General features: G+C 42.6%; 1 protein-coding gene across 2 annotated transcripts in view; it reads right to left on the reverse strand.

Annotated features, from left to right (window-relative positions):
- ythdc2 (YTH domain containing 2) overlaps positions 1-11,527 on the reverse strand; it is a 30,011-nt gene extending 18,484 nt beyond the window's left edge. For both annotated transcript variants that reach the window (XM_014128657.3, XM_082958183.1), the window contains exons 1-8: positions 11,370-11,527; positions 10,570-10,741; positions 10,376-10,466; positions 9,972-10,168; positions 9,593-9,795; positions 5,748-5,914; positions 5,551-5,653; positions 13-169 (exon numbers count right to left, since the gene is read on the reverse strand). In XM_014128657.3, coding sequence (XP_013984132.2) covers positions 13-169; positions 5,551-5,653; positions 5,748-5,914; positions 9,593-9,795; positions 9,972-10,168; positions 10,376-10,466; positions 10,570-10,735 — 1,084 coding nt within the window. In that variant the 5' untranslated portion in view covers positions 10,736-10,741; positions 11,370-11,527. The remainder of the gene's footprint in view (positions 1-12; positions 170-5,550; positions 5,654-5,747; positions 5,915-9,592; positions 9,796-9,971; positions 10,169-10,375; positions 10,467-10,569; positions 10,742-11,369) is intronic.
- Positions 11,528-15,114: the final 3,587 nt, after the last annotated feature.

The raw sequence follows: 15,114 nt of genomic DNA on the forward strand, positions 1-15,114 counted from the left end.
GAGATGACTTACTGTGGATGACAGGACAGGAGCCAAAGTAGCGGAGGAACAGCTCCACGTCCAGGGCAGCACTGGACAGGATGAGCTTCAGATTAGGCATCGTCTGGAGCATGTCCCTCATCTTGGTCAGCAGGAAGTCACTCAGACCGTCCCGCTCGTGAACCTCATCCTGATTGGATAAGAGGTTGGAAGTACAGGCAACAGGATTCAGTCATTGACATGATTTCACGCACCAGACCCAGAGATTTTTATAACTAACCCAAGATCGACCACCGCCTGTCGTTTCCAATGGGAGCAAATTAATCATGGTGGGTAGAACAAGCAAGGAGGTGGGCAGAGCCAAGCACAAACTAGCGAGATCTTATTAGCGTGTTCTAGCATGCTTCTTCATATTTCTGTTAGGGAACACCTACTCTGTGAAGTGCGTGTGTGCAATAGCTAAATTCACCCTTGGACTCCTAAACAATATAATTTTTTAAAACTTTGGCAAAGGGTAAAGTCTACAAAACTTAGTCCATTCTGTTCATAACAGACTTTAGTTTTGGGAAGAGTAAACTATATTGGAGATCAAAATGTTTCATTGATGACAAAATGTACTTAATGTCGGCCAAAATCCATCTCGCTCCATCTTCTCCCACTGGACTTCCTCATCACCATATTTGGTGGTGAGAGGAAATGCCAACCAGATGCTTCAGATTTATACATCCGGTGAAACATCTGGCTCAATGTTCTATCTGTGGCAGACCTGACAACTTTGAAGAATTTTTATGAGTACAACTTCAGCACAGCGGTGTGCGTGTTACACCCATACTGCTCAAATTGTAGGCAATTATTATTTTTGGCCTAATAATGATGTTGGCAGAAGACTGCCTTAGTAGGAATGGTAAGCTATAGACTTATGGGTACTTGGTACTACAAGACCATGGTACTTGCCTACAGTGCAGCAAGAGGTGCTGCCCCTCCCTACCTTCAGGTTATGCTCAAACCCAACAGCCCAACTTGAGTACTCTGTTCTGCCACCTCTGGTTTCTTGCCGCTCCTACCCCTTTGGGAACACAGCACCCGTTCAGCCCAGTCCAAGCTTTTCTCTACCCTGGCACTCCAATGGTGGAACCAGCTTCCCCATGAAGCTAGGAGAGCAGAGTCCCTGCCCATCCTCTAAAAACATCTGAAACCCTACCTCTTCAAAGAGTATGTTAAATAATCCCAAAACACCCAGACCAAAGAAATTGTCTTTCGTGAACTAACAATCACACTTGACTTTCTTACCTCCCCTTACTAGCTCCGAATTTACTGATAGCTACTTTGAGGGAAAATGTACTTACTACGACAGGTGGTTGTCCCACCTATCTATTTTAAGATGAATGCACTAACTGTAAGTCACTCTGGATAAGAGCATCTGCTAAATGACTAAAACGTAAATGTAACTGGCTGCTCTTCAGTAGCTAACTTTAAATATATAGGTTTAAATTTACAATCAGGGCTATCCTTAGGATTTTCTGATAAGGTGGTGCTGATGTAGGACTATGGTTGGTAGGGGGGAGGTCCGGGGGTGGTCAGTCAATTCGTCCCTCATGAAGTTGAAGCATTTTGTATTTTTGATAAACCTGTAACTGCAATTGTAGCCAACACAGAAGTCTTGTCTGATCCTAAAGGAAATTGAGGTGGTCTGTAATGATTATAGTTTCAAGTTTTAATGTCACTTGCATAAATACAGTGAAATGCCTTTTCTACAAGCTCTAAATTATATTTAATAGGTGTCTTTATGTGGATAGAAAATGTAAACTGGCTTAATTTTGCTTGGGGAGAAAATGCTTACCGTAATTTCCGGACTATTGAGCGCACCTGAATATAAGCCACACCCACTGAATTAAAAAAATATATATATTTTGAACATAAATAAGCCGCACATGTCTATAAGCCGCAGGTGCCTACCGGTACATTGAAACAAATGAACTTTACACAGGCTTTAATGAAACACGGCTTGTAACAAAAATAAATAGGCGTTAACGAAACACGGCTTGTAACAAAATTTGCAGTAAACAGTAGCCTACCAAGAAAGTCATTGGTCACTATCTTCCTCCTCCTGTGCACTGAAACCACTGAAGTCATCTCCTTCGGTGTCGGAGTTGAATAGCCTCAGAATTGCTTCATCCGATATTGGATCGTTTTCATTGTCGCTCTCGTCACTGTTTGACTTTAACCCGTTCGGCAATTTCATTGGTCTAATGAAAGCTTCATGCCGGCAAAAAACTGAGCACGTCACAGAATGTTTTTGGGGGAAAAAAAAATTTGAAAGCGGGAAAAATCCATATATTAGCCGCGTCATTGTTTAATCCGCGAGGTTCAAAGCGTGGGTAAAAAGTTGCAGCTTATAGTCCGGAATTTACGGTAATTCAATTACTGGATGCAATGTAGTAGTCTAGCTTACTCTAGGCTATTTGGAATATGAAACAACTGGACTAGGCCTGAGCTTGTTTCAGATCTCCATTCCTGACCTCATCCATCTAGTTGGGTCTGACTACTCAGCTACCATTCATTTGGCATGCCTTGTTGTCATTGGTAAACTGACTATCACATCATTAGCAGCCTACTGTTGACAGCTATATGAAGAGGAGATCAAGAACAGACTTATTAACATAGGCATACTAATCTTTAACAGTGTAATATAACTTTCTGTGAAGGATGGTATTAGCGGAATAGCTCTGTCTGCCATGTCAGTTTCCATCCACATAGCGAAGTGCACTGAACTACCACAACAAATGTTATCTTACTCGTCAATGTGCGTGCGCCTACTACGGTTGCGGAGATCAAAGGATGTGCGGGCAAGAAAGTGTCCTTGCTTAATTTACTAAACGCTGTAGCTAACTACTTTCAACAAAATGTGCTTTACTAACACTGAAAAGGGTAGGAAAAAACAGAGAACAAACTGTTTGCCAAATACATTTTCCAAAATTGTATTTGGCCAACAGTTCGTTCTCCATTTTTTCCTACCCTTTTACCTCACACAACAGATGCATCAACAGACAAAGAGGAGAGCTACCATCCAGCTCCAGGGAGGAAAATAAACTCAGCAAAAAAAGAAACGGCCCTTTTTAAGTCTTTCAAAGATAATTCGTAAAAATCCAATTAACTTCACAGATCTTCATTGTAAAGGGTTGAAACACTGTTTCCCATGCCTGGTCAATGAAACCTAAACAATTAATGAACATGCACCTGTGGAACGGTCGTTAAGACACTAACAGCTTACAGACGGTAGGCAATTAAGGTCACAGTTATGAAAACTTAGGACACTAAAGAGGCCTTTCTACTGACTCTGAAAAACACAAAAAGAAAGATGCCCAGGGTCCCTGCTCATCTGCGTGAATGTGTCTTAGACATGCTGCAAGGAGGCATGAGGACTCCAGATGTGGCCAGGGCAATAAATTGCAATGTCCGTACTGTGAGATGCCTAAGACAGGGCTACAAGGAGACAGGACGGACAGCTGATTGTCCTCGCATTGGCAGACCACGTATAACACCCGCTACAGGATCGGTACATCCGAACATCACACCTGCGAGACAGGTACAGGATGGCAACAACTGCCCGAGTTACACCAGGAACGCACAATCCCTCCATCAGTGCTCAGACTGTCCGCAATAGGCTGAGAGAAGCTGGACTGAGGGCTTGTAGGCCTGTTGTAAGGCAGGTCCTCACCAGCCATCACCGGCAACAACGTCGCCTATGGGCACTGTTACGTGTTACGTTTTTCTTGTTCCCCATTTTCCCCTGTTAGTGTGTTTGTCTTGGGCATTACAGGTGTACCGAGTTGCGGCTAACGATGGTGGGCGTGGCTGTAGCTGATTACAGAGAGGATATCTGTTTGCCGTGTGAGAAGAGAAGGAGAGAGAGATGGGGAGAGAGAGGACACTTGTTTTTTGTTTGATTATTTGTGTTAATTTCTTTGTGTTTCAGCCTGTCCTCCTGAGGCGCTCCACCCTACCTAGGTCCTGGAGAAGGGAAAAGGTAGATCTGCCCATGGGTGTACATTCTCACGTAGATAACCCATTGTTTTATACACTAGGTTAGCCGGGCGGGTGTCACCCTTGTATTTTTCTTGGAACCAGGTAGGACAGTGGGTTAGGGTTTAGAATGTGTTAGGAAGGATTAGGTGTGTAGAAGAGGGACCTTTTGTTTATTTTCATTACTTGGACCCCGAACCCAAACATTTCCCTTCTCTTACCTTCCCTTGTTGTGGTTGTTTTGTTTCTTATTAATTATTTAAGGGTGTGTTATATTGTTTATTTAACTAATTCACTAAACATCCCCTGAGGGTTAAAATTGAGTTCTGGTTGTGGTCTGATTTATTTATCGCTCATTGCACCCCACATTTCTTCCCCTTTCATCTGTATTACCTGGTGTGTTTAGGCCCAGGCATTTACGTCTCCTCCTCAGACGAGCTACACCCGAGGGGAGAACGTAATAGGCACAAACCCACCGTCGCTGGACGAGACAGGACTGGCAAAAAGTGCTCTTCACTGACAAGTTCGCGGTTTTGTCTCACCATGGGTGATGGCCGGATTCGCGTTTATCGTCGAAGGAATGAGCGTTACACCGAGGCCTGTACTCTGGAGCGGGATCGATTTGGAGGTGGAGGGTCCGGCATGGTCTGGGGCGGTGTGTCACAGCATCATCGGACTGAGCTTGTTGTCATTGCAGGCAATCTCAACGCTGTGCGTTACAGGGAAGACATCCTCCTCCCTCATGAAGGTACCCTTCCTGCAGGCTCATCCTGACATGACCCTCCAGCATGACAATGCCACCAGCCATACTGCTTGTTCTGTGCGTGATTTCCTGCAAGACAGGAATGTCAGTGTTCTACCATGGCCAACGAAGAGCCCAGATCTCAATCCCATTGAGCACGTCTGGGACCTGTTGGATCGAAGGGTGAGGGCTAGGGCCATTCCCCACAGAAATGCCCAGGAACTTGCAGGTGCCTTGGTGGAAGAGGGGAGTAACATCTCACAGTAAGAACAGGCAAATCTGGTGCAGTCCATGAGGAGGAGATGCACTGCAGTACTTAATGCAGCTGGTGGCCACACCAGATACTGACTGTTACTTTTGATTTTGACCCCCCTTTGTTCAGGGACACATTATTCAATTTCTGTTAGTCACATGTCTGTGGAACTTGTTCAGTTTATGTCTCAGTTGATGAATCTTGTTATGTTCATACAAATATTTACACATGTTAAGTTTGATGAAAATACACGAAGTTGACAGTGAGAGGACGTTTATTTTTTTGCTGAGTTTAGTACTACAACTATGGCGGCGGGCCAGAGCGGAGAGCTAGAGATTTTTTCTCCTTGCCCAAGTCATCTGATAGGCTCAGTTTCGGTTGAGTCAAAAACCACAATGGGCCAACTAGAAGCTTATTTTTGGGTAGTTTTTCATACCAGTGTACTTTGACATCAAATTGCGTGCATGGTAGGTAAAATGCATGCAGGTTGACAGGTCTGCATACAGTCAAGGCAGTGAACGATAACAAAAGGGCAACAATAACTTGTACTCACCACAATGACGTGAGTAACAGTGGACATTGTGGTGTCTCCGGCCATCAGTGTTCTCAGCAGGACTCCGCTGGTGCAGAAGGTCAGCAGCGTCTTAGGAGAAACTCTAAAGGGTCAACCAGAGTCATTAATTTCCTCACAGTAACTCAGACAAAGTAGACCGAGTCAGTGCCTCCCTCACTCCATCACTTTGCTCCTACCTGCTCTCCAGGCGGATCTGGTAGCCAATGGTCTGACCGATGCTCTCCCCTCTCTCCGCAGCAACCCGCTCTGCCACAGCGATGGCTGCCAGACGCCGGGGCTGTGTGCAGAAAATCCGACAGGGGATCCCATTTCGGCTGCAGTCGTCCAAGAGGAACTGTGGGATCTGGAATGGCAAAACACTTCCCATTTAGTTTCTAGATGATCAGGAACTCTATTTACAAATGTAATACCTTATCATACCAATGCAATGCCTTTGTAGGCCATACAGTGCCTTCAGAAAGTATTCACACTTCACTTTTCCCAAATGCTGTTGTGTTACAGGCTGAATTCAAATTTGATTCAATTTCGATTTTGTGTCACTGGCCTACACACAATACCCCATAATGTCAGCGGAATTACGTTTTTAGAAAATGTTAAAAATGAATTACAAACGAAAGGCTGAAATGTCTTGAGTCAATAAGTATCCAATCCCATTGTTATGGCAAGGTAAATTGAGCAGTAAAAATGTGCTTAACAACTCAGAGTGAGTCCATGCAACTTATGTGCAATAGTGTTAAACATTATTTTTGAAAGACTACCTCAACTTTGCACCCCATACATACAGATAACGATAAGGTCCCTCAGTCGAACAGTGAATTTCAAACCCATTCAACCACAAAGACCAGAGAGATTTTCCAATGTCTCGCAAAGAAGGGCACCTATTGGTAGATGGTTAAAAATAAATACAAAGCAGACATTGAATATCCCTTTGAGCATGGTGAAATATGAATTGCCTCCCGAGTGGCGCAGTGGTCTAAGACACTGCATCGCAGTGTTAGCTGTGCCACTAGAGATTGTGGGTTTGAGTCCAGGCTCCGTCGCAGCTGGCCGCGACCGGGAGACCCATGGGGAGCCACACAATTGATCCAGCGTCGTTAGGGGAGGGTTTGGCCAGCAGGGATGTCCTTGTCCCGTCGCACACTAGTGATTCCTGTGGCAGGTCCGGGCGCAGTGCACGCTGACGCGGTCACCAGGTGTACAACGTTTCCTCCAACACATTGGTGCGGTTGGCTTCCGGGTTAAGTGGGCATTGTTTCAAGAAGCAGTGTGGCTTGGATGGGTTGTGTTTCGGGGGACGCACGGTTCTCGACCTTCGCCTCTCCCGAGTCCGTATGGGAGTTGCAGAGATGGGACAAGACCATAACTACTAATTGGATACCACGAAATTGGGGAGAATAATATTTTTCTATTTTATATTACACTTTGTATGGTGTATCAATACACCCAATCACCACATAGATGCAGGCGTCCTTCCTAACTCAGTTGCCGGAGTGGAAGAAAACCGCTCAGGTACTTCACTATGGAGGCCAATGGTGACATTAAAACCGTTACAGAGTTTAATAGCAGTGATAGGAGAAAACTGAGAACAGATCAACAACATTGTAGGTACTCCACAATGCTAACCTAAATGACGGAGTGAAAAGAAGGAAGCCTGTACAGAATACAAATAAATATATATAAATATAAAATATACACTGGAGTTGCTTACCAAGACGACACTGAATGCTTGAAAATCTCTGACAAGACTTGAAAATGTCTGTCTAGCAATGATCAGCAACCAACTTCATAAAACATACAAGTGTTATACATCGGTTTAAAGATGAACTTCTTGTTAATCCAACCACGGTGTCAGATTTCAAAAAGGCTTTACGGCGAAAGCATACCATGCGATTATCTGAGAACAGCACCCAGCAGACAAATCATTACAAACAGTTACCTGCCAAGTAGAGGAGTTACATCAGAAATACTGCTAAAATGAATCACTTAACTTTGATGATCTTCATATGGTTGCATTCACAAGACTCCCATTTACTCAATAAATGTTTGTTTTGTTCGATAAAGTCCCTCTTTATATACAAAAACCTCTGTTTTGTTCACGCATTTTGTTCAGTAATCCACAGGCTCAAAGGCAGTCACAACAGACAGACGAAAAATCCGAAAAGTATCAGTAAAGTTCGTAGAAACATGTCAAACGATGTTTATAATCAATCCTCATGTTGTTTTTAGTCATAATAATCAATAACATTTCAACCGGACAAAAGCTTTGTCAATATAAAAGGGAAACAAGAAAGGCGTGCTCTCGGTCGCCCGCATGAAAAACCTCAGGGACACTGAATGGTCCACTCATTCAAAGTGGTCTTACTCCCTCATTTTTCAGAATACAAGCCTGAAACAATTTCTAAAGACTGTTGACATCTAGTGGAAGCCATAGGAAGTGCAATTTGAGTCCTAGGTCAATGGATACTGTAATGGCATTCAATAGAAAACTACAAAAATAAAACAAATCCCACTTCCTGGATGAATTTTTCTCAGGTTTTCACCAATTATGTGCATATCCTAGCTTCTGGGCCTGAGTAGCAGGCAGTTTACTCATCCGGAGGTGAAAATAGTGCCCCCTACCCTAATGAAGTTTTAAATAATAAAATGTGCAAATACTGTACAAACCAGACTTACCCATTAAGACTCACAGCTGTAATCGCTGTGAAAGGTGATTCTAACATGTATTGACTCAGGGGTGTGCCAATTATTCTTTTGAAAATTCTTCAAGCTCTGTCAAATTAGTTGTTGATCATTGCTAGACAACCATTTTTATGTCTTGCCATAGATTTAAGTCAAAACTCAGCCACTCAGGAACATTCACAAACTTCTTGGTAAGCAACTCCAGTGTAGATTAGGCCTTGTGTTTTAGGTTATTGTTCTTTTGTAAGGTGAATTTATCTTGCAGTGTCTGGTGGAAAGTAGACTGAACCAGGTTTTCCTCTAAGATTTTGCCTGTGCATAACTCCATTCTGTTGATTTTTTATCCTGAAAAACTCCCCAGTCCTTAACGATTACAAGCATACCCATAACATGATACAGGAATCACTATCCTTGAAAATATAGAGAGTGGTACTCAGCAATGTGTTGTATTGGATTTGCCCCAAACATAACACTTTGTATTCAGGACAAAAAGTGAACTGCTTTGTCAAATCTTTTTGCTGTATTACTTTAGTGCCTTGTTGCAAACAGAATGCATGTTTTGGATTTTTTTTATTCTGTTCAGGCTTCCTTCTGTCTCAATTAGGTTAGTATTGGGAAGTAACTATAATTTCCTCAGTTTTTTCCTATCACAGCATTTAAACTCAGTAAATGTTTTAAAGACATTATTGGCCTCATGGTGAAATCCCTGAGCGGTTTCCTTCCTCTCCGGCAATTGAGTTAAGAAGGACGCCTGTATCTTTGTAGTGACTGGGTGTATTGATTCACCATCCAAAGTGTAATTAATAACTTCACCATGATCAAAAGGACATTTAATGTCAGTTATAATTTTTTTACCCATCTACCAATAGGTGCCCTTCTTCGCGAGGCACTGAAAAACCTCCTTGGTCTTTGAGGTTGAATCGGTTTGAAATTCACTGCTCCACTGAGGGACCTTACAGATAATTATATGTGTGGGGTACAAAGACGAGGTAGTCATTCAAAAATCCTGTTAAACACTATTATTGCACACAGAATGAGTCCATGCAACTGATGGTGACTTATTAAGCACATTTTTACTCCTGAACAAATTTTTGCTTACCATAACAAAGAGGTTGAATACTTATTGACTAAAGACATTTCAGCTTTTCATTTGTTATTAATATGTAAAAAGAAATTCTAAACATAATTCCACTAACATTATGGGGTATTGTTTGGAGGCCAGTGACACAAAATCTAAATAAATTTTCAATTCAGACACAATAAAATGTTGAAAAAGTCAAGTGGCGTGAATTCTTTATGGCACTTTATGTGGACAGTGATGTAAAATGTTTCTCCCCCTCACCTGTGTAGTTTTTCCCGAGCCGGTCTCCCCCACCACTAGGACAACACGGTTGTCTTTGATGACCTGGACGATCTCCTCCTGGCGCTCGTACACAGGAAGCGAGCGGCGGAAGAAGTCCAGTTCAGATGGGCCCCTCTTCTGGGGCACCTGGGGAATGCCGTTGTTGAGCCGCCCGCTGGTCCTGTTCTTGTCACGGCTGCTCTCTGACGGAGAAAAAAAAAAGAGGGGCAGAGGAATGTTAAAACTTTGAATTGTCAACACATTTTAACAGATAGATAATTTATTCATTCATCAGTACATTGTTATTAAAAACAAAGGTTGACAAGGTCTCCCATTGACATCAATGCATTATTAACCCTGAAATATAACTGCCACTCACCAGCCTCAATGGCCACAGACAGACCCCTCTCAGTGCGAGGCAGTAGGTCTGTGCGCTCCTTGTTGGTGATGGGGAACCTCTGCAGCAGGCTCCGCACCGCGTGCTTGGAATTGTGGGAAAGGTTGAAAGTCATGATGGACTGGGCCGTCTCCGAGCCATCCTTCTTTCTGATAGTGAGGGTCCGGCTTGATCCTTTTCTGAAAATGAATGAAATAAGGAGGTTAGACTTGAAGCACAGCACACTTTAGTAAACCTGATGGATGCTTTTAGGGAGTTACATTTCCAGTACAATATTGAGGAAGGATACAAACTTTTCTAGTCAAGTACCGCTTTTAAAACAGGAGTATCCAAGGTTGACCTAAGACTACGGGCTCTGACACCTGATGTCAAGTTGTATCACTTACCCTCTGCTTTTAGAGATATATCCAAGGGACTGTGCAAAGCGATGGATGAAGGCTCTCTCAGTACTAGACAGGGAGGAAGGAAACTCCATTTCTGTAAAATCAAAAGAACTAATGTAGTATTCTACATCACATAATCCAAATGTCTCCATGAAGCACCACTTCATCACATGAGTAGAATAAACATTTTATGTTACCTTTTTGCTCACTGTACTGAAACCTCTCAAGGGAGATGTTCACAGCAATCTTAACTTCTTCGTCAATGCGTATGTCTTTCAGCCCTTTCCCCCTGGGCCCCCCACCACCAGAGTGTTTTGATTTGCCCATGGCAGGCTTGGGTGAGGCATTACTAGGACGTGACATGATGCACTGTTGGACACAAGTGTTAATAAGATGTTGCTAGCTAATAAGCAACCAACCTGCAGTCTCCCTAGATGACGGTCACATTTTAGTTACTTGGACTAGCTAAGTAGAGACAAAAGGGTTGAGCTACTATGCAAGTGGCCAGATTCTGACAAAGATTCACTGTTAGCTACTTCTGACTGACTCTCCTCTACCTAACGTTAGTTATTCATAAACTCGGACATAACTTAGTTAGCTAGCCATAGCTTTCACCAGAGGCTGCGCTTCTGTGACTGACAGTGTGAGCCATACATTACTTTTAGCAAATCTTTGAGTAAAAATCGAACTAATGACATGTGTTGATTTTGGTAGCCACCTTAGCGAACTCGTTAGTAACTCAGAAACATAGCTAGCTAGCTATTATCTGCAAGCAAAAACGAATGTTAGCTAACCCAGTAATGTTACAGGTAGCTAGCTATCGTTAGCCAAGTTGCTAGCTAGTGGAGTTAAGCTAGCTGACCTTAACGAGTTAGCATAGCTACAGAGACATAGCAAACGTGTCATTGAACTTTATCCATCCTTGAGTTAATTATACAAGCATGTCATAGATACAATGTTTCACATATAGCTTGGTAACGTTTTAACTAGCTAATACCGATGTCAGATCCCGCTCGTGCGCCTCTGTTCGTCTAATCCAGCAGTTTGTAAACGCTGACCGACTTCATGAGATTCAGATAAATCACCACTAGAGGTGCATGATCAGAGATACTTTAGAAGAGATGGAAAACACCATTGGAATCGTATGCGTTGCACATGCTACGTTAATGGGCCGCGCGGAGCATTCTGGGTGAATCAGGGACAAGGAGAGCTCTCATTCAAGGAGTGAATGGGAGTTAATTGGAGGTTAGTTCAACAACAGCATAAACATTAGCATGAATTGCATCAACAAGAATTACAATACTACAAATATTTTCCGAGATGTGATATAATTAACTTGCTATATGTAATATTGTACAGCTTTGGAATCGTGACATTATGTACTTTCGATGAAAATAGGCACGTTTCTCAACTCATACCCTGACTTGGAGAAGTCACACATCTGCCCAGGCTGTGAGCAGGCAAACAGGCCCAACCCCCACTCTTACACTAGCCCAAGCCAATGGCATGTACCAGATGCTCAGCAGGCTCTGCTCACACTTACTGTCCTGAGACCAAACCACACAACCAACAACATTGGACACTTTATGGAACACAAAGCCTTCACTATCTCATCCTAGAATATCCAAGGCCTGAGGTCATCTGCCTTTGGCCTAAAGAGCAGGAACCTGGACTTCATCAAAGAAATCGGAAATACAGACATTGTCATCCTACAAGAAACATAGTATAGAGGAGACGGACCAATTGGTTGCCCTCTAGGTTACAGAGAGCTGGTCGTCCCATCCACCAAACTACCAGGTGTGTAACAGGGAAGGGACTAAGGGGGTATGCTAATTTGGTATAGAGCAGACCTAACTCACTCCATTAAATTAATCAAAACAGGAACATTTTACATTTGGCTAGAAATTCAAAGGGAAATCATCTTAACAGAGAACAATGACCTCCTGTGTGCTACCTATATCCCCCCACTAGAATCCCCATACTTTAATGAAGACAGCTTCTCAATCATTTCCAGGCCCAGGGACATGTACTAGTCTGTGGTGACATAAATGCCAGAACTGGACAAGAACATGACACGCTCAGCACACAGGGGGACAAACACCTGCCTGGAGGTGACAGCATTCTCTCCCTCATATGCTCCCCTAGGCACAACTATGACAACATAACCAACAAAAACAGGTCACAACTCCTGCAGCTCTGTCGCACGCTGGATATGTACATAGTCAATGGTAGGCTTCGAGGGGACTCCTACGGTAGGTGGTACACCTATAGCTCATCTCTTGGCAGTAGTACTGTAGACTACTTTATCACTGACCTCAAACCAGAGTCTCTCAGAGCGTTCACAGTCAGCCCACTGACACCCCTATCAGATCACAGCAAAATCACAGTCTACTTGAACAGAGCAATACTCAGTCATGAGGCATCAAAGCCAAAGGAACTGAGTAATATTAAGAAATGCTATAGATGGAAGGAATGTGGTGTGGAAACCTACCAAAAAACAGTTAGGCACCCTTAAATGCAATCCCTTCTAAACAACTTCCTGGACAAAATGTTTCACTGTAATAGTGAAGGTGTACATTTGGCAGTAGAAAATGTTAACAGTATATTTGACCTCTCAGCTTCCCTATCTAATCTAAAAATGTCAAACTGAAAACCGAAGAAAATGAACAACAATGACAAATGGTTTGATGAAGAATGCAAAAACCTAAGAAAGAAATTGAGAAACCTGTCCAACCAAAAACAGAGACCCTGAAAACCTGAGTCTACGACTTCACTATGGTGAATCACTAAAACAATACATCAGCACATCAGAAATCAGCTCAATGTAATTGAATAATTCATAGACTCTAACCACTTCTGGGAAAATTGGAAAACACTAAACAAACAACAACACGAAGAATTATCTATGTATGGGGAAACCAATTCTCCAATCTTTTTGGCTCTATAACAAAGAACAAACAGCAAAAACATATACATGATCAAATAAAAATCTTAGAATCAACTATTACAGACTACCAGAACCCACTGGATTATCCAATTACCTTGAATGAACTACAGGACGAAATAAAGACCCTCCAACCCAAAACGGCCTGAGGTGTTGATGGTATCCTCAATGAAATGATCAAATATACAAACAACAAATTCCAATTGGCTATACTAAAACTCTTTAACATCACCCTTAGCTCTGTCATCTTCCCCAATATTTGGAACCAAGGACTGATCACCCCAATCCACAAAAGTGGAGACAAAATTGACCCCAATAACTACCGTGGGGTATGCGTCAACAGCAATCTTGGGAAAATCCTCTGCATTACCATTAACAGCAGACTCGTACATTTCCTCAGAGAAAACAATGTACTGAGCAAATGTCAAATTGGCTTTTTACCAAATTATCGTACAACAGACCACATATTCACCCTGCACACCCTAATTGACAAAACAAACAAATCAAAACAAAGGCAAAGTCTTCTCATGCTTTGTTGATTTCAAAAAAGCTTTCGACTCAATTTGGCATGAGGGTCTGCTATACAAATTGAAGGAAAGTGGTGTTGGGGGAAAAACATACGACATTATAAAATCCATGTACACAAACAACAAGTGTGCAGTTAAAATAGGCAAAAAACACACATTTCTTCCCACAGGGCCGTGGGGTGAGACAGGAATGCAGCTTAAGCCCCACCCTCTTCAAAATATACAGTTGAAGTCGGAAGTTTACATACACTTAGGTTGGAGTCATTAAAACTCATTTTTCAACCACTCCACAAATTTCTTGTTAACAAACTATAGTTTTGGCAAGTCGGTTAGGACATCTACTTTGTGCATGACACAAGTAATTTTTCCAACAATTGTTTACAGACAGATTATTTCACTTATAATTCAATATATCACAATTCCAGTGGGTCAGAAGTTTACATACACCAAGTTGACTGTGCCTTTAAACAGCTTGGAAAATTCCAGAAAATGATGTCATGGCTTTAGAAGCTTCTTACAGGCTAATTGACATCATTTAAGTCAATTGGAGGTGTACCTGTGGATGTATTTCAAGGCCTACCTTCAAACTCAGTGCCTCTTTGCTTGACATTATGGGAAAATCAAAAGAAATCAGCCAAGACATCAACAACAAAAAATTGGAGACCTCCACAAGTCTGGTTCATCCTTGGGAGCAATTTCCAAATGCCTGAAGGTACCATGTTCATCTGTACAAACAATAGTGCGCAAGTATAAACACCATGGGACCACGCAGCTGTCATACCGCTCAGGAAGGAGACGCGTTCTGTCTCCTAGAGATGAACGTACTTTGGTGCGAAAACTGAAAATCAATCCCAGAACAATAGCAAAGGACCTTGTGAAGTTGCTGGAGGAAACAGGTACAAAAGTATCTATAGCCACAGTAAAACGAGTCCTATATCAACATAACCTGAAAGGCCGCTCAGCAAGGAAGAAGCCACTGCTCCAAAACCACCATAAAAAGCCAGACTACGGTTTGCAACTGCACATGGGGACAAATATCGTACTTTTTGGAGAAATGTCCTCTGGTCTGATGAAACAAAATAGAACTAATTGGCCATAATGACCATGGTTATGTTTGAAGGAAAAAGGGGGAGGCTTGCAAGCCGAAGAACACCATTCCAACCGTGAAGCACAGGGGTGGCAACATCATGTTGTTGGGGTGATTTGCTGCAGGAGGGACTGGTGCACTTCACAAAATAGATGGCATCATGAGGGAGGAAAATTATGTGGAT

The sequence above is a fragment of the Salmo salar genome, chromosome 11 (genome assembly GCF_965601325.2).
Source record: "Salmo salar chromosome 11, fSalSal1, whole genome shotgun sequence".
Classification (NCBI taxonomy): Eukaryota; Metazoa; Chordata; class Actinopteri; order Salmoniformes; family Salmonidae; genus Salmo; species Salmo salar.